The sequence below is a fragment of the Erythrolamprus reginae genome, chromosome 1, assembly GCF_031021105.1.
Source record: "Erythrolamprus reginae isolate rEryReg1 chromosome 1, rEryReg1.hap1, whole genome shotgun sequence".
NCBI classification, from domain to species: Eukaryota; Metazoa; Chordata; class Lepidosauria; order Squamata; family Dipsadidae; genus Erythrolamprus; species Erythrolamprus reginae.
Window position 1 is genome coordinate 1,595,706 of NC_091950.1, and position 19,866 is coordinate 1,615,571.

The 19,866-nt window shown below is 42.4% G+C and overlaps 1 protein-coding gene across 1 annotated transcript; it reads right to left on the bottom strand.

Moving 5' to 3' along the window:
- Positions 1–1,107: 1,107 nt before the first annotated feature.
- On the bottom strand, positions 1,108–19,002 carry LOC139158169 (vomeronasal type-2 receptor 26-like). Its single transcript, XM_070735586.1, has 6 exons — positions 18,944–19,002; positions 15,620–15,911; positions 13,043–13,879; positions 10,333–10,551; positions 4,155–4,284; positions 1,108–2,012 (listed from the first exon to the last, which is right to left on the bottom strand). The coding sequence occupies exons 1-6, from the start codon at positions 19,000–19,002 to the stop codon at positions 1,108–1,110; spliced, it is 2,442 nt and encodes an 813-aa protein (XP_070591687.1).
- Between the last annotated feature and the right edge of the window lie 864 nt (positions 19,003–19,866).

Below are 19,866 nucleotides of genomic sequence, written 5' to 3' on the forward strand. Positions count from 1 at the left end.
AAAAATACCTATTGCATTACTAAACTATATGTGAACATGCTTGATCTTAAACAAATGAAAAATGAAACAAAAATATTTTTAATTTATTGATTTTGCTCAGAAAAGCCCCCCTCTCATGGCTATTTGCTATTATGTTCACTTTATATATAGACTAGGCTGCAAGTTCCAAATTACATCCTTGTTTTTATACATCTTTGTTTTTATAATCAAACAGCTAGTTATATGCAAGAAATCCATTGTATAATTTCCGGATGCAATTCAAAGTGTTAATTAGGACCTATAAAGCCCTACACGGCATCAGACCAGATTACCTATGGGACTGCCTCTTGCCACATGAGCCCCGGTGACTGGTCAGGTCCCAAAGAGTTGGCCTCCAGGTCCCTTCAACTAGACAATGTCGCTTTCTGCAAGAGTTTGAAGATTCATTTATGCCATCAGGCTTGGGACCATTAGATTCTAGCTCCCTGGCCGATGAATGAAATTTATGTTTGTTTGGTTGAATGAGAATGATTGTTTTTTAAGGACTAGCATTTTATATTAGCTAGTTTTAAATTTAATTGGATTTAGGATATCTTGTATTGTTTTATTGTTTTTTTAAATGTAACTGCCTTGAGTCCTCGGAGAGGGGCGGCATATAAATCCAATGAATGAATGAATGACTGAATGAATGACTGACTGAATGAATGAACAAATAAACAAACACACACACATACAAACCTCTAGTAATATTGAATTAAAGGCAATAGTCAGAAGGAATTCAGCAAAATCTCAGAGATCTAGGGAACTCAACATGCTTAAAAATATTGAAATATTTTAAACATTCTTTTGATGAAAAAAATGAAGTGGGAAGCTGTCCTGGGGAAAATGAAAATTCATATCTTCAATATCTATGTTTCTTCCCAGGTTGATTACTGTGGCCTTAGTGATGACAAATGGAATTAATGAAAAACAAGCAGGTGTATGATTGTTGCTGATTAAGAGATAGTTTGTGATTCATCACTTCACTTGATTTCCAAATATTTAAAGAACAATTCCCTCTCATTTTAGAAATAAAATCAAATACAAACTGTCTCCAAATCAAAATAAAATTTTCCAATTGCACAAAAATCAGAGAACGGCATGCTTCATTATATTTTCTTTACAATTCAGATGGGGCTTCAGTAAAATAATATAGCATTTTGGGGTAAAGATACAGGCCAAGAGACCAGCTCCAGAAGCTAAGATGGAGAAGATCTCCACGGCCACCATGGACTTCCCTTTGGTGCTCAGGTAGGTGGGGAGGAAGGTGATCCAAACACTGCAAAAGACCAGCATGCTGAAAGTAATAAACTTGGCTTCATTAAAGCTGTCAGGCAATTTCCTAGCCAGAAAGGCCACTGTGAAACTCATGAAGGCCAGAAGCCCTAGATAGGCAAGGACAGTGTAAAACATTGAAGCTGAGCCTTCATTACATTCCAAGATGGCCTCTCCTATCAAGGAGTGGAAGTCCATGTTGGGAAATGGGGGAGAAATTACCAGCCAGGTGGCACAAAGAAGTGTTTGAATCATGGGACAAACTAAGATAATGGAGTTGGTCAGAGGTTTTCCTAAGAGTTTCCTTGCCCTGTTCCCTGGCTTGGTAGCCATGAAGGCCAAAACCACCATGACAGTCTTTGCCAAGACAGAGGAAACTGCAAGGGAAAAGAGAATGGCAAAGGTAGTTTGTCGGAAGAGACAGGTGAGCTTCCTGGGTCGACCAATGAAGAGGAAGGAGCAGAGGAAGCAGAGCAGGAGGGAGATGAGGAGGAGGTAGGTGAGATTTCGGTTGTTGGCTTTGATGATTGGTGTCTCATGATGTTGATGAAAAATGGCCAGAACGGCCAGCGTGATCACAGCCAGAGAAAGTGTGAGTGAAACTATAGCAGATCCCAGAGGCTCTTGATAGGAAAGGAAGTGAACCTTCTTGCCAATGCAGTGGTCCTTGTCCTTGTTGGGGTATTGGTCTTTTGGGCAGGGGTCACAGGAAGCTGCATCTGAAATCAAGAGTCACTTTTCATTTGATGGTGTGTCAAAAAGGGCTGATCATCTTTTAATACTGATAACCCTAAGGATGCATTTGCCAGGGGCAAGGATGCTTTCAACTCTTTGGCTCAATTTGAGTTCTGGAGACCTCACCTGCCTCATGGTCCATCTAGTCTGCCCTTATACTATTTCCTGTATTTTATCTTAGGATGGATATATGTTTATCCCAGGCATGTTTACATTCAGTTACTGTGGATTGACCAACCATGTCTGCTGGAAGTTTGTTCCAAGGATCTACTACTCTTTCAGTAAAATAATATTTTCCCATGTTGCTTTTGATCTTTCCCCCAACTAACTTCAGATTGTGTCCCCTTGTTCTTGTGTTCACTTTCCTATTAAAAACACTTCCCTCCTGAACCTTATTTAACCCTTTAACATATTTAAATGTTTCGATCATGTCCCCCCTTTTCCTTCTGTCCTCCAGACTATACAGATTGAGTTCATTAAGTCTTTCCTGATACATTTTATACTTAAGACCTTCCACCATTCTTGTAGCCCGTCTTTGGACCCGTTCAATTTTGTCAATATCTTTTTGTAGGTGAGGTCTCCAGAACTGGACACAGTATTCCAAATGTAGTCTCACCACCGCTCTATATAAGGGGATCACAATCTCCCTCTTCCTGCTTGTTATACCTCTAGCTATGCAGCCAAGCATCCTACTTGCTTTTCCTACCACCCGACCACACTGCTCATCCATTTTGAGACTGTCAGAAATCACTACCCCTAAATTTATTTATTATTTATTTATTATTTGGATTTGTATGCCGCCCCTCTCCGAAGACTCGGGGCGGCTCACAACCCGTGGAACAAATCATAAATAATCCAACTAAATTTAAAATATTTGAAAATTTAAAAAACCCCATATACCACCAGACACACACACAAGCATACCATGTATAAATTAAACATGCCCAGGGGGAGATGTTTCAGTTCCCCCATGCCTGACGGCAAAGGTGGGTTTTAAGGAGTTTACGGAAGGCAGGAAGAGCAGGGGCAGTTCTAATCTCCGGGGGGAGTTGGTTCCAGAGGGACGGTGCTGCCACAGAGAAGGCCCTTCCCCTGGGGCCCGCCAACCGACATTGTTTAGTTGATGGGACCCGGAGAAGGCCCACTCTGTGGGACCTAATCGGTTGCTGGGATTCATGCGGCAGGAGGCGGTCTCGGCGATATTCTGGTCCAGTGCCATGAAGGGCTTTATAGGTCATAACCAACACTTTGAATTGTGACCGGAAACTGATTGGCAGCCAATACAGACTGCGGAGTGATGGTGAAACATGGGCATACCTAGGTAAGCCCATGACTGCCCTCGCAGCTGCATTCTGCATGATCTGAAGTTTCCGAACACTTTTCAAAGGTAGCCCCATGTCCTTTTCTTCTGAAGCTTTTGCTAACACAGAACTGCCAATACAATACTCAGATTGAGGATTCCTTTTCCCCAAGTGAATTATTTTACATTTGGAAACATTAAACTGCAGTTTCCATTGCTTTGACCATTTATCTAGTAAAGCTAAATCATTTACCATATTACAGACCCCTCCAGGAATATCAACCCTATTGCACACTTTATACTGTATCCAAAATTTTGATCCCATTTTTTCATGTTTGACTTTATTTTTCCCTTTTCCTCATTCTGAGATAGTAGATGGCGATATATTTTCTGAATTGTTTTTTCCTGAGGTTCTAACAGTAATTTGTCCAATGTCTTTTCTTTCTCAATTCCTAAGTCTCTCTTATCCTTATCATATTTATATATAATCTGTAAATATTCCCACCATTCTAGTTTAATTTCTTCTTTTTCTAATTCTGCTCTTGTCTTAATATTCCCATCCTCTTTAGATATATGTTTATATGTAACCATTTTACCTAGTTCTGTGAGGTTCGGGTGGGTATAAGCTTCCAAGGGTGAAAACCTTCCATAAAAATTTTCTAAGGAGCAGGAATGGTGGCCTGGAGGGCAGCAGAGATTAGATCCAGGAATTCAGAATGAATCTTTTGACAAATGTCAATATACCAGAATGACAACATAATTGATATTTGTTCCTACTTAATGGCTTACTTGGTCCTAGAAGATACAAATTGGACATGAGCTCTACCTGTCTCATTAGAAATGGTCCCTTCCGGGCATGGGGCACATTGGTAGCAGCAAACCTGTTCTCCCTCTGGAACTCTTCTTCTCTCTCCTGCCTGGCACCTTTTCAGGCCACACCTGGCCAAGGGAGCCTTCTAAAAGGGAAAAGGAAAATGCTTGAAATGGCACCAGCAATGGATATGTTTCGTTTATTCATTTTCACGTTCTAAGTCCATCTTCAGAAATGGTTCACCAGAAAAATATTTGGGGAAAATCCAACCAGTGGCACTCCCTAATCACCAATGGATGTTGAAGTTGGAATTTGGAATGTAGCATGCAAAGGAAACATAGAAACATAGAAGTCTGACAGCAGAAAAAGACCTCATGGTCCATCTAGTCTGCCCTTATACTGTTTTCTGTATTTTATCTTAGGATGGATATAAGGATATAAGGAAAGCTACTGAAACTGGGGTCAATCTATTCTAAAACAAAAAATCATGGTGATCAAACTGTATATGTATGACCCATAGAAATTTCTGTTCTTTAATTGCATTCTGAGACTTCAATATAATAATAATATTATTATTATTATTATTATTATTATTATTATTATTATTATTATTATTATTATTACTATTACTATTATTATTATTAATTGGATTTGTATGCCGCCCCTCTCCGCAGACTCGGGGCGGCTAACAACAATAATAAACACAACATGTACAATCCAATAATAAAAACAACTAAAAACCCCTATTATAAAACCAAACATACACACAAACATACCATGCATAACTTGTAATGGTCTAGGGGGAAAAGCTATCTCAACTCCCCCATGCCTGGCGGTATAAATGAGTCTTGAGTAGTTTACGAAAGACAGGGAGGGTGGGGGCAGTTCTAATCTCCGGGGGGAGTTGGTTCCAGAGGGCTGGGGCCGCCACAGAGAAGGCTCTTCCCCTGCGGCCTGCCAAACGACATTGTTTAGTCGATGGGACCCAGAGAAGGCCAACTCTGTGGGACCTTATCGGTCGCTGGGATTCGTGCGGTAGCAGGCGGTTCTGGAGGTAATCTGGTCCATTGCCATGTAGGGCTTTAAAGGTCATCGCCAACACTTTGAATTGTGACTGGAAACTGATCGGCAGCCAATGCAAGCCACGGAGTGTTGAAGAAACGTGGGCGAATCTTGGAAGCCCCACGATGGCTCTTGCAGCTGCGTTCTGCACGATCTGGAGTTTCTGAACACTTTTCAAAGGTAGCCCCATGTAGAGAGCGTTGCAGTAATCGAACCTCGAGGTGATGAGGGCACGAGTGACTGTGAGCAATGACTCCCTGTCCAAATAGGGCCGCAACTGGTGCACCAGGTGAACCTGGGAAAACGCCCAATCCCAGTATTTTGACGTGACACGCATCAGTGCTCCAATGTTTTTTACATCCAACACAGGTTTTCCATTAAATAGATATTGTTGTGTTTGTTTAAAAATATTCGCAGAAAATCTGCGATTGGTTAAGACGCGGCTATTCAGAAAATAGCCGCGAAAGTTAAATGTGTGTCAGTTGGTAAAAGCCCGCGTTAAAAAGAGTATAAAAGGGCAACGGGTTAGCCGTTGCCCTCATTCCGGCAATTCTACCGTTCCAGTGTTTGTATTCTCTCTTGCCATGAATAAACCAGTTTGATTTAAGACTACCGGAGTCCAGACTTTTCAGTGGCGACGAGGAGGTCGAACTCCCGCTAACGCAGCCATGAACTCGGCCATGGCTCCACCGCCGCCCGTATTCAACTCCGAGACGGAAGCTTGGACCTCGTATATGTCCAAATTTACATTTTTCTTGAAAGCGAGCAATCTACATGACGCCGATGACGAGAGGAAGAAAGCTATATTCCTCGCTTATTGCGGCACAGAAGTCTACAGCCTAGCCTCTACACTCGTTGACCCAGACACCCTGGAAACCGTCGCATGGTCAACTCTACAAGCAAAACTTGCCGCCCATTATCAGCCGACGACTCCTGTCCGCGTATACCGCCATCAATTCGCTCAGATGAGGCAAGCGGACGGAGAATCCACCAACGATTTTATAACTCGCCTACGCGCACTCCTCCCGAAGTGCAAATACAAGGATCCAGAGGAACAGCTCATGGACCGCCTTATTTTCGGTCTAACCAATATCACGCTCCAGAAGAAATACTTAGTTGATGAGGATGCCTCTCTCCAAGACATTCTTAAGGCAGCAAAAGCCTCCGAGGTATCTGAAACATCTGTTGCCGAAATTAAACGCGCAACCTCAACCGTTCATCACATTCCTGATGAATCACCTTGGCACGCCTGCCCTTCCGATGAAAAACACTCAGAATCCGCTACTCCAGACGACACCTGTCTCCAAATCCGAAGAGCCTCCGACCACGACGCCAAAGAAGCCTCCCGTGCAGACAGATGTGCCGGCTGCAACGGAAACCACCCTCGTTTTCGCTGCCATTTCAAGGACGCCTACTGCCGCCGTTGCCAGCGCCGCGGCCACATCGCCGAAGTCTGCCGCGCCGCCAACCCAACTCCAGCAACTCAACAAAACCAACGACCCTATTTTTCACCGAGGAATCGACGACCACCGTTTTCGCGCAACGTTTCCCGCCCGGCTGACAACTCGCCCTCTTCTAACCAACGAGGTAACTCCCCTTCTTCCGTAAACTGCAATTTTCCCGCTGCGGAAAACAAACTATTTGTTTCTCTTTTCCTCAACGGCCACCCCTGCCAAATGGAATTAGACACCGGGTCCAGACATTCCATAATGCCTTGGGAAAAACTTAAATTATATTTACCTCGTGTAAAACAAACTGACTTGCAACCGTGGGAACCGGGTTTGAGTGATTTTCAGGGCCATTCAATTCCAGTGTTAGGATGCTTAAATGTTCCTATTGCGTTTAAAAAATTTCAAGGCTTTTTACCTCTGTTAGTGGTTGACGGTCCTAAACACTCATTACTGGGACTTCGATGGTTACAACCTTTAGGTATTGAAATTTCAGGGGTTAACAATGTATGTGACTCTTTTGACCCAAATGATTTATTGAAAGAATTTCCCGAAGTTTTCTCTAGCGCTCTAGGTAAATATACAGGCAGCCCCATTTCGTTTAATTTGGACCCAAATATTTCGCCCATCCGATTAAAGCCCCGCAGAATCCCCATTCCACTTTTGCCTAAAGTGGATGAACAATTGGACAAATTAATAGCTCAGGGCATTTTAGTTCCCACTGACCACGCTAAATGGGAAACTCCTATTGTAACGCCCGTTAAGCCGGATGGCTCTATTAGAATTTGCGCAGATTATAAGGCCACGATTAATAAAGCACTACAGCATAATGCCTATCCAATTCCAGTAGTGCAACAACTCTTGCACACCTTAGGAAATGGGTCCATCTTCGCGAAGTTGGACCTGGCACAGGCATATCAACAGCTCACCGTAGATCAAGACACCTCTGAAGCCCAGACAATCGTAACTCATAGAGGTGCCTTTAAATGCACCCGGCTCCAGTTTGGAGTCTCTACCGCCCCAGGTATTTTTCAGGGTTTGATGGAACGCATTTTAAATAATATTCCTGGGGTCGTTCCATATTTCGACGACGTATTAATATCTGCCACATCCAAATCTGAGTTATGGGACAGAATCAGGCGCGTTTTAACCAAATTTAAAGAAACAGGACTCCACTTGAAAGCAGACAAATGTTCTTGGGCTGTGCCCAAAGTTGAATTCTTGGGGTTTACAATAGATCGTTTTGGGATTCACCCCACAAATGACAAAGTTGATGCCATAAGAAATGCCCCCACCCCTTCAGATAAGACAGACTTACAAGCATTCCTAGGACTCCTTAACTTTTATTCCGTCTTTCTTAAACAGAAAGCGACGGTGGCAGAACCGCTTCATAACCTCCTAAAGAAAGACTCTGCCTGGACGTGGGGACCAAAAGAACAAGCCGCTTTCCAAGCAGTAAAAAATTAACTTTCCTCCAATAGTGTCCTAGTGCAATATAATGTAGCTATGCCCTTATCCCTAACCTGCGACGCTTCACCGTTCGGCATAGGAGCCGTCCTCAGCCATAACTTTCCGGACGGCACAGAAGCCCCAATAGCCTATTATTCTAAAACTCTTTCGGCAGCTGAAAGGAATTACTCCCAGCTCGACAAGGAGGCGTTAGCCCTTGTCGCTGGAGTTAAACGTTTTCATTATTACCTTTGTGGTCGGCCCTTTACGTTAATCACCGACCATAAACCGCTTTTAGGCATTTTGGCGGGAAACAAACAAACTCCCGCCTTTCTTTCTCCTCGCATGACTCGCTGGACTATTTTTCTAGCCGCTTACAATTATACATTAATCCACAGGGGGGGGAAAGACATAGGAAATGCTGATGCATTAAGCAGGTGCCCCCAAACAGAATTAGTCAATGATCCAGCCCCTGCCTCAAGCGTTTTATTAATTGAATCTAGTAAACAAACGTTATTAACAGCAACAGAAATAGCCAATCAGACTCAAGCAGATCCAATTTTGAAATATATTAAACAATGGATATTAAAGGGATGGCCAATTGAACAACAACCAAACCAATTTCAACCTTTTAAGAATAGACATTTTGAATTAAATGTGTTAAAAGATTGCATATTGTGGGGAGACAGGGTTGTTATTCCAAAAGCCTTACAGAAGCAAGCTTTGCAGTTATTGCATATAGGTCACCCAGGAATAGTCAAAATGAAAACTATTGCCAGAAGTCATTTATGGTGGCCAGGGTTGGACAAGGACATAGAGTCATGGGTGGGTGGTTGTATACCCTGCCAGAGAACAAGACCCAACCCACCAAAAGTTACACCATCAGAGTGGCCAACACCAAGAGGGCCCTGGTCTAGAATACATATTGACTTTGCAGGACCAATCAGGGGCCAATCCTTTTTACTGGTTGTGGATGCATACTCCAAGTGGCTGGAAATTGAACTCATGGCATCCACAACTACTAGTGCAACTATAAAGGCATTAAGGAAAATGTTTGCCACACATGGTATTCCAGACATTTTGGTATCTGACAACGGGCCTCAGTTAACAGCCCGTCAAATGGAACTATTTCTTGCAGACCAGGGCATAAGACATGTGCTCACTCCACCGAATTTTGCCCAAGCTAATGGGCAAGCAGAACGAATGGTTAGAACCACAAAGGAAGCATTAAACAAAGCACCACTAGGAGATTGGCAACAACAAATTGATGAATTTTTAACCATTCAGCATATTACGCCGTCAGCGTCAACAAACAAAAGCCCGGCAGAACTTTTAATGGGCAGAAACCTTCGTTCTAAATTAGACAGAATTCACCCAAATTACCAGAATGACCAAAAAGAAATAAAAATACAAAGTGAGAGACAGTTTAACATCGGGGATTTAATTTATGCCAAAGACTATGATTCAAACGATAAATGGAAAGATGGCACAGTATTGGATAAAACAGGTTTAAAAACATATGTTGTAATATTAACAGATGGGCGCAGTTGGCATCGGCATGTCGACCAACTACGCAAAAGAATGAAGACTAACCCAGACATTTTACCTACTGTAGACAAACCAATAGAGGACTTACCAGAACCACCTCGAGACTCCAGCGATGGCTGCTTGTTGCCCCTGGCGGCCGGCGAAGATCAAAATGCATCATCGCAACCAGGCCCGTCAGAGACTAGCCTTAGCGGAGCAACGGAGCCAGCCGTCCAGGCAAGCAGCTCCCAGCAAAATGAACTGCGCAGGTCCCAGAGATCTGTGAAACCACCAATCCGCTTGCAGGACTATGTGACGTGGATTAACACGTAATCATGGTCTCAGCCGAAGAGGGAGGGGTGTTGTGTTTGTTTAAAAATATTCGCAGAAAATCTGCGATTGGTTAAGACGCGGCTATTCAGAAAATAGCCGCGAAAGTTAAATGTGTGTCAGTTGGTAAAAGCCCGCGTTAAAAAGAGTATAAAAGGGCAACGGGTTAGCCGTTGCCCTCATTCCGGCAATTCTACCGTTCCAGTGTTTGTATTCTCTCTTGCCATGAATAAACCAGTTTGATTTAAGACTACCGGAGTCCAGACTTTTCAGATATCTTGTTTTCTGATTTAATAGACCTGTTTTTCAGTTAGAAAGATGTTCTGCATGTCCAGGCAAAAATAAAACTTTGCCTTGAACAAATCCTTCCAGTTTACCTTTGTGGCCCAAACGATTGCATCAGATTTAATGGTCAGATCCTGGCCTGGGCGAGCCCCAGGATCCATTTGCCCAACTTTCACAGGGACAAAAGATCGATTGGGCAGGAGAACCCAGTTGAGAATATCAAAGCCACCAGAACCTAGTCCATTTTCTGAGAAGGAGATTTCATCCCCAGCACTGTTATTGAATTGGACTTTTCTCAAATAGGGAAGAATCTGAAAGAAACGAGACCTTCAGACATTGGAATACTTGGCTGAAGACACACATGAGACATCATGAGCTTCTGTCATTCTGTGATAGCCATCATTTAGCAGTGGTTGTATATCTGAGAAGCTAGAGAATTTCCCTTGGTGGAGATCTGAGCAATCATGGATAACACTAAATATTTCATTCATTTCCCAATACCACAAATGATACTCTTTATCATTGGGCATTTTAATCACGACTTCTTCAACTCCAGCTTTATCAAATGATTCCAACACATAAATATTTTAAGATGGTTCTTCAAATGTACCCATTAGAACATCAATTGACCTATTTCCATCTTTCTCGGAGCTGACATCTCCTGCGTGGATCTGTCAACCTCTTCAGGTAACCACTGAAGAACATTCAGGATCTAATAGGAACATCTTTCCTCTCTAGAGATTGTGGGGAAATGGTTTTCTTTACTTTTCCTCTTCCCTCCTTTACCCCTTTTCAACAAAACCTTACATTTTATTGATATTACCATATTTTTGGAGTATAAGACACACCTTAGTTTTTGGGGAGGAAAATAGGAAAAAGAATCTGCTTACCAGATATTCATCTGGCTAGCATCCTTAGTCTGGTCAGTTTCAGCAAATTATTTGATCCCCTGGTTAGGGCTTTAAAGAAACCTATTTGGAGAGAGTAACAATGAAAGAGCTTGCAAGCCAGTAAGAACTGGGAACATTGTTAGCACCTGGTTAGAGCTTGAAAGAAACATTCAGAGCGAGTAGAACAATAAAGAAACCTACAAAGACATGGTTTGGAAAACATTATTCTCAGAGAGTAACAGTGAAAGAGCTTGCAAGCAGATAAGAGCTGGGAACATCATTAGTACCTAGTTATGGCTAGAAAGAAACATTTGGAGCAAGTTAGAGCAATGGAAAAAACTGCAAAGACAGGGCTTGGAAAACATTCTTAGCAGAGAGTAGCAATGAAAGAGCTTGCGAGTGGTAAGCGCTGGAAACATCGTTAGCACCTGGTTAGGGCTAGAAAGGAACTTACTTTCTAGTTAGAGTAATAAAAAAACCTCTGCAAAAACTTAGGGAATGGAAAACATTCTTCTCGGACAGTAACAATGAAAGAACCTGCAGGATAAGAGCTGGGAAGATTATTATTATTATTTTATTATTATTTATTGGATTTGTATGCCGCCTCTCTCCGCAGACTTGGGGTGGCTAACAACAGTGGTAAAACAACATGAATAATCCAATTAATAAAAACAACTAAAAAAACCCTTATTATAAAAAACCAAACATACACACAAACATACCATGCATAACTTGTAATAGCCTAGGGGGAAAGGATAACTTAACTCCCCCATGCCTGGCGACAAAGGTGGGTCTTAAGTAATTTGCAAAAGACAAGGAGGGTGGGACCGTTCTAATCTCTGTGGGGAGTTGGTTCCAGAGGGCCGGGGCCGCCACAGAGAAGGCTCTTCCCCGGGGCCCGCCAAACAACATTGTTTGGTCGATGGGACCCGGAGAAGGCCAACTCTGTGGGACCTTATCGGCCGCTGGGATTCGTGCGGTAGAAGGCGTTTCCGGATGTATTCTGGCCCAATGCCATGTAGGGCGAAATGTGGGCGAATCTAGGAAGCCCCACGATGGCTCTCGCAGCCGCATTCTGCACGATCTGAAGTTTCCGAACACTTTTCAAATGTAGCCCCATGTAGAGAGCATTGCAGTAATCGAACCTCGAGGTGATGAGTGCATGAGTGACTGTGAGCAGTGACTCCCTGTCCAAATAGGGCCGCAACTGGTGCACCAGGCGAACCTGGGCAAACGCCCCACTCGCCACAGCCGAAAGATGATGTTCCAATGTCAGCTGTGGATCGAGGAGGATGCCCAAGTTGCGGACCCTCTCTGAGGGGATCAATAGTCCCCCCCCAGGGTAATGGACTGACAGATGGAATTGTCCTTGGGAGGCAAGACCCACAGCCACTCTGTCTTGTCTGGGTTGAGTTTGAGTTTGTTGACACCCATCCAGGCCCCAACAGCCTCCAGGCACCGGCACATCACTTCCACTGCTTCGTTGACTGGACATGGGGTGGAGATGTATAGCTGGGTATCATCGGCATATTGATGATACCTCACCCCATGTCCTTGGATGATCTCACCCAGCGGTTTCATGTAGATATTAGCACCTAGTTAGGGCTGCAGGAAAAAACCTCCAAAAAAAGCTGCATTCAGAGTATAAGATTCACATGGATTTTCAGCCTCTTTTAGGGAGGAAAAGGGTGTGTCTTATACTCCAAAAATACAGTAGTTTTTTTTTTTAAAAAAAACCCTGTTAAAACTGTTAAAACTCTTCTGAAATGCATGTATTTGGTAGTGAACACCTCAGAATTGCAAATACACACTCCGTCACATATTACAATTGCAAACCAGTAATTCAGAAAATACATATGGGGAGTTTCCTCTCTAAAGAACTATAGATTGGGTGAAGAGTCCTAGGGATTACCTGCCATGATTGGACCTTTGAGATCCTCTTTCCAAGCCTATACTTAGTTGGTAGCCCTCCTGCTCTAGACATTGCGTGTAACGCATACGCCACAGCATAAATGGAGTTGTGGATGTTGTAACTTTCACCTGTCATTCTTATTTCAAACATGTAAGTTGGCACATTCTGTAGATTCTCCTTTCCTGTACATTGTTTTTCCCATGCATTCTTATTCTGAAGTATGTGGTGGAACCGGCAACCAAAGACCCATTCCCACCACAGTGGGAGAAAAACATCCCCTTGTGGGTTCAATGGGTCTAAAGACAGGAGGAAATGACCGAATTCTGGGACATCAGCGGTGCGGCCCCTAAAATGCAGAGAGCCATGGAAGCGCTTTATGTCTTTCAATTGAGCATTGCCTGCTATCACATTAAATTTCCAATGGGAAGTGATGATCCAAACCTTGAAAAATGCTTTCTTTGTCAATTCTTCTTGACAATACAAGGCCATCAGTACATTTGCAATACTGTGGGAGTCTCCAAATAGAATGATCACTTCAGCGCTAGACAAAGTTTTGAAAAGATGAAGCATTTTCAATCCTCTTATTGCATCAATATCAAATTTGTATTTTTCCATGAAGGCCAGGCAGATCTCCATCTCCTTGAGCATCGGCACCAGTGATGAGAGGAAATGTTCTCCATCGTCATCTTTGGGGGCCATAAGGCCAACCCAGTTCCATTCGAAGTAGAGAAGGAGCTGGACTAAATCCTCATACTCAGGAAATTCGTTGGGATTAATCCGGAAGGAGGAAGGATCAACTCTTTGGTCCCTCTGAGTCAACTCAAAGCCAATGCCAAGCTGGGGAAAGTGAGAATCTTCTTTGAAGGACAAAGTGAAGATTTGTGGTGACTTGAGTTGTCACCACTGTGTGGTTGATTGCCCTACAACCAGCTGACTCAATTTAAGAGCTAGGTTGATTTATTTATTTATTATTTATTAATTGGATTAGTATGCCACTCCTCTCTGTGGACTCGGGGCGGCTTTCTACAAACATAGAATACATAATAAAATAATTTGATCCAATTAATGACTGTTAAAAGACTTTAAAAAAACATCCTAAAAGCTTAAAAACATTCCAATCTCATTCACTCAATCCATAGATCCATTCGCAGACATTTGTTGGCCGGGGGGGAGAGTTATAAGGGCCCCAGGCCTGGCGGCAAAGATGAGTCTTCAAATATTTTTGGAAAGCAAGGAGGGTGGAGGCCGTACGAATCTCTGGGGCGAGCTGGTTCCAGAGGACCGGGGCCACCACAGAGAAGGCTCTTCCCCTAGGCCCCACCAGCCAACATTGTCTGGTTGACGGGACCCTGAGAAGACCAACTATGTGGGACCTCACTGGACATTGGGATTCGTGTGGCAGAAGGTGGTCTCAGAGATAATTTGAAGCTTCTTCCTGTTGTGATTCCATCTGAGGCTCCTCAGGGAACGGCTGAACCTCTGCCGGCTCCATCCTCAGAGGGGGAGGATGAGGAACAGGAGGAGGAGGAGGCCCAGGCAGACGGGGAGGAGGAAGGTCAGGCTGAGGGAGAGGGGGAACAGCCTGAGTCCCCCGGGATGGAGCTCTCCCCAGCAAGCAGCCTGGAGTCCTTGGCTGAGGATGCACAAGCCATGATTGATCTCAGGCAGAGAAGAGCAGCCCAGCGAAGGCGACAATTAGCCAGGTATTTCCAGCACTAAATAGGCAACAGCTGGGTTTGGGTGTGGTTCTCCCCAGAAAGGCTGAAAAGGCAGGCCCACCCTTCCTGTAATTGTGGAGTATTATCTTTGGGAGTCCTGCGATCTGGCTGTGTTCTGTGGCGTCTCTGAATCTGGCTTGTGGCCTTGAAAGCTGAAACCTTGGGGGGAGGCGTGGGTCTTATTCTTTACAGAGGTGTGTGTGCCAGCAAGAAGTTGTATTGTCTGGCTGTCATGACTCTGCTGTGAAGCCTCCTAACAACCCTTTTTGTAAGAACAGTTTTGTCTCTGTGTTTGTTTTCCCAACTATAAAGTACCTTTGCTTTTGCAAGCGTGTCTGGCTGTTTTTTCCAGTTGGTGTTGAAGTCTGGGGGCACCCAGACAGAACACTTCCCTTAGGAGGAACAATCATTTCATATTTTGCCTGGTTATAAGAAGTGAGATGCCAAGGAAACAAACTATCAACCTGATTTGCCATCCCTGTCCTAATGTTCCCTCTTATCAGTACCCATCTTATGTATATAAATAATGTTATATCTATGGGTATTACAAATACGTACTTGATAAAATAAATAAAATAAAAATAAAGAATGAACTGCACTGGAAGGATAAACTTCAAGATGAATAAATTAGGAAGGAATTTGTCTTGGCAAGTACAGCAATTCAGAATGATCTCATTATCTCTTTGGAGCTATATAAATGTAAACATAAAATATAAAAATGAATTCAACTGTATCATGAATTCTCTAAATCACAGATTCCTACTGTAACCCTGCAAGACACCTCTGGTTCCATCTTTGGCTTCAGATGTGCTTCTGTTACTTGTCTACGCCATCACTCTATCTAAAGGAGCCTCCTTACCTGTGGGACCTTGAAGAGGCCGAAGATGGAGGCCATCTGCCTTGAGGATTTGGGGTTGTCACCTCCAATGACAGAGAGCAGAGGGTCCTGCCTGTCCCATTTATAACCTGGAACCATTCGGCCTCTTCTGGAGAGCAGGGAGAGGCAGATTACGGAAATCTTCAACTCAATCTGGTGGTTGTCATAGATATGGAAGCCAAGGGTGATGTTGGGCAGGAGAACCAGATCCTTGTTGATCTCTCTGACTGCAAACACCAAAGCCAGAAACTGCTGGTAATTCTTGGGGATGGGTCTTTAGGGAGAAAAACATTGGGAGCATTACAGGAAAGATGGTGTGTGTGTGTGATGGGGTTTGCCTTGCTTCCCATTTTTTGTATTTGGTGTGGAGCAGGACATCAGAAATACAAAGGAGGGTGTGTGTTTTTTAAGCTGTCCTTTTTTTTAAAGGTTTTATTTATTTGTTTTTCCAAATTTTAAAAACAACATTTCTATAGTTTAATACAGATCTGTGTCTGGTTTTTTTCCTAGTTTGTTACATTTCTTATAACGACCTCTTTATAAAAACATATATTACATTGCATGTTTATATGCTTCTCATTTTTGGGATGTCCGTACCTACGGTTTTTTTAAGCCTGACCTTTCATTAAATTTGAAGACCTTTATCAGAAAGGAGAAATGCCTCTCTCTCCATTTCATGGGCCATTATTAATCAATTCAATTCAATTCAATTCAATTCAGTTTATTAGATTTGTATGCCGCCCCCTCACAACAATGATAAAAACAATATTATAATGGCATAAATCTAATATTAAAAATAACTAAAACCCTATCATAATTAAAACCAGACAACACTTACATACCAAACATAAATTATAAGGAGCCTGGGGGAAAGATGTCTCAAATCCCCCATGCCTGGTGGTATAGGTGGGTCTTGAGTAGTTTACAGAAGACAAGGAGGGTGGGATCTGCGGAGCGGGGCGGCATACAAATTTAATAAATAAAATTATATATCCCACTATTGTTCTGTCCTTCTACACTTTGCTAACTTCTCCTTGAGCGCCCTAATTAATGTCAATCTCTCTTTAGGAATAGCAACAGCAGTTAGACTTATATACCGCTTCACAGTGCTTTTACAGCTCTTTCTAAGCAGTTTACAGAATCAGCCTCTTGCCCCCAACAATCTGGCTCCTCATTTTACCCACCATGGAAGGATGGAAGGCTGAGTCAACCTTGAACCGGTGGTGAGATTTGAACTGCTGAACTACAGCTGGCAGTTAGCTGAAGGAGCTTGCAGGGCCGCACCCTAACTACTGCGTCATCCTGGCTCTTAAATAAGGTCCAGGAGGGAAGTGTTTTTAATAGGAAAGTGAACACAAGAACAAGGGGACACAATCTGAAGTTAGTTGGGGGAAACATCAGAAGCAACGTGAGAAAATATTATTTGACTGAAAGAGTAGTAGATCCTTGGAACAAACTTCCAGCAGACGTGGTTGGTAAATCCACAGTAACTGCATTTAAACATGCCTGGGATAAACATAGATCCATTGTAAGATAAAATACAGGAAATAGTATAAGGGCAGACTAGATGAGGTCTTTTTCTGCCGTCAGTCTTCTATGTTTCTATGTTTCTTTGAGCATCCAGTTCATCTCTGCTAAACATTGATGAGTAGAGGACTCCAACTGGAGTCAAAGCATCAATTTCATGAGCATGACTGATTCCAAAACTGAGTTGTGTTTTTGCTTTTTGCTTTTTTCAGGACTGTGTATTTATCTCAATTTTCCAGTATAATTTTTCTGTCCAAATTAATATTATAAATCAACTCCTTCCCTAAGCCAGTGCAGTTTCGAAGGGACCAAGAAAGGAGATTATTTGCAGCTGCAGGGTCTTTGATGCTTTCAGAGCTTTGATGTTTTCATTATCCAAACTAGTTCGCATTATCAGAGCATTACCTAATTTTGGTAATGAAATATTTGCCAGGAAACAAGCAAGCTCAGAGAACACCTCAATTTCTTTTTTCTTTTTAAAGTTTCTTTATTATATTTTCACATTGAAGAAAATTCAGATCACATTTTGTCCTGTTTTTACAGATCACAAACCTTCTTTGTTAGTGAATTACATTATTTTTTAACCTACTACATTCATTAGTGTGCATCATTTCTTATACATTTGTTGTCTAATATTTATTACAATTCCTGAATGGTAAATAAAAATATTTACAAGGTATCTGTCATTCATTTCAATTGTACTGTTGCCTGTTATATTATTTCTATATTCTCTTTTGAATCCATTCATGCCATTTTTGCCATGTCCTTTTTGATTTGTTGATTTTATTTCCCTTAACTGAATTACTAATTTCGTCCATTTCCACACAATTATATATTTTATTTATTATTAAATTTTCCGTTGGGGTCTGTTCGTTCTTCCATAATTGTGCTATTGCTAATCTTGTTGCTGTGTTTATATGGGTTATAAGAAGTAAGGTTTGTTTGGAGTAATGTCTCCTCCAGATTCCTAACAACATACCTTCTGGGGTATATTCTATTTCTTCTTTGATTATCTCAGTGATTATCTCAATTTCTAAGGTGTTATCCCTCCTTATATACTCTTCCTGATGAAGAGTTGTGGAAAGACTGAGAAGATTGCCTCTTAATTGAGGAAGGCAAAAAGTGGCCGATTATAAGTATCACTAGAACAAATATTCTAGAAGGAGTCCCTGAACCTAAAACAAACCAAATAATTTTTTTACATCTTTCCCACCAGGAGAAACTTACGAAATCTTCAAAGAAAGTTGATATGGGTTTTTTTTAAAGTCTGGGATACTGGATGAAATAACAGCTACCAGGAGCAAACTTCCACCAATAATGAGGTCGCCAGACTTGTAATGATCCCATTTTTCTTGATTCTGGAAAGGATTTGTGAACACACATTTGGTCGCCATCCTCTTAGCAGAAGTTGAAGGCAGGAGCCAGAAGAGAAGTAACAGCAGGAGAGGCAACCTAGCCATTCTGGTCACCTTCACTCCTAGATCTGAAATTGAACTGCAGGTAGCCCTTGAAATCAAACCCAAATTTCTTCACAGTTGAGAGAGTCCATGCCAGCTTGATGGTCCCAGGGCAAATTTATATCATCCATGCTTCCCCTTCCCTATGCTTGGGCTCTGACCAAGGAGAAAACCAAGACCAGCTGAGCCTCACCAAAACCAGGAGTAATCTTTTCAAATAATATCTATTTTACTTTAGAATATTTTTCTGGGTTGAACTCCTTGGGGGATATATTTAGAATTACTGTTATTCTGATAATTGCAAGGAAGATCAATAGCTTACCCACTTAGAAATAGCTTCTCTTCATATACCAGAAGTCTGTGGTTGATGTTGTGTCCCATCGACTAAGCAATACTGCTTGGTGGGCCTGCAGGGGAGGGCCTTCATTGTGGTGGCCCTGGTTCTTTGGAACCAACTACTCACCAAGGTTTGTACTGCCCCTATCTTGCTGGCCCTCTGGAAAAGCGTTGAAGACTTGGCTCTGCCAACAGGCCTGGGGGCCGTGAAAATTAACAGCTTTCTCCAGCCAACATCATCTGACTGGTATCCATGGTGGTATGAAAGTATTGATTGAATCCAGGGGTTGTTGTTGTTGTTGTTGTTATTATTATTATTATTATTATTATTATTATTATTATTGGTTTTTAGTCTTTATTAATAGAGTTATATTGAGGAGTTTTTACCATTATTAATTGTTCAAATTTGACTTTTTATTGTATAGTTTTATATTGTTGTGAGCTGCCCTGAGTCTTAAAGGATTGGGCGGCATACAAGTCAAATAAATCTGGAATCTGACAGTGGGAGCAATCGACTGATGGAACAGAAGTTGGCTTCAGAAGTTATGAAAGCTTCAACTCTGGAAGCGTTCAAGAAGAGACTGTTAGAAATGGTGTAGGGTCTCCTCCACAGGCGGGGGTTGGACTATATGACCTCCAACTTGTTAATCTGATAAATAAATGAATGAATGAATGAATGAATGAATGAATGAACAAATGAATAAATGAATAAATAAATAAATAAACGTCAAAGCTCCGCCCATGGAATTCCCTATTGAGATTCCCCACCTCCTTTCCAGCCTCCAGATCAGCCGAAAACGCTGCCGCTGATTGCAAAAATGGCACTCCGCCAAGCGCCGCTGCCTGGCTGTAATCTTCTGAAACAGCCGGGCGCTTCTCGGCGGCCTCCGGAACCCGAACCTGAACTTC

Bases quoted from the DNA above. Each gene is read 5' to 3' on its own strand.
- LOC139158169 (XM_070735586.1), bottom strand. From the start codon at position 19,002: ATGGGACACAACATCAACCACAGACTTCTGGTATATGAAGAGAAGCTA. The intron at 15,912-18,943 runs GTAAGCTATTGA...TTCTCCCTAAAG, and splicing joins GAGAAGCTATTTCTAAGTGG to ACCCATCCCCAAGAATTACC. The intron at 4,285-10,332 runs GTAAACTGGAAG...TTTCCCTTTTAG, and splicing joins CAATCGTTTGGGCCACAAAG to AAGGCTCCCTTGGCCAGGTG.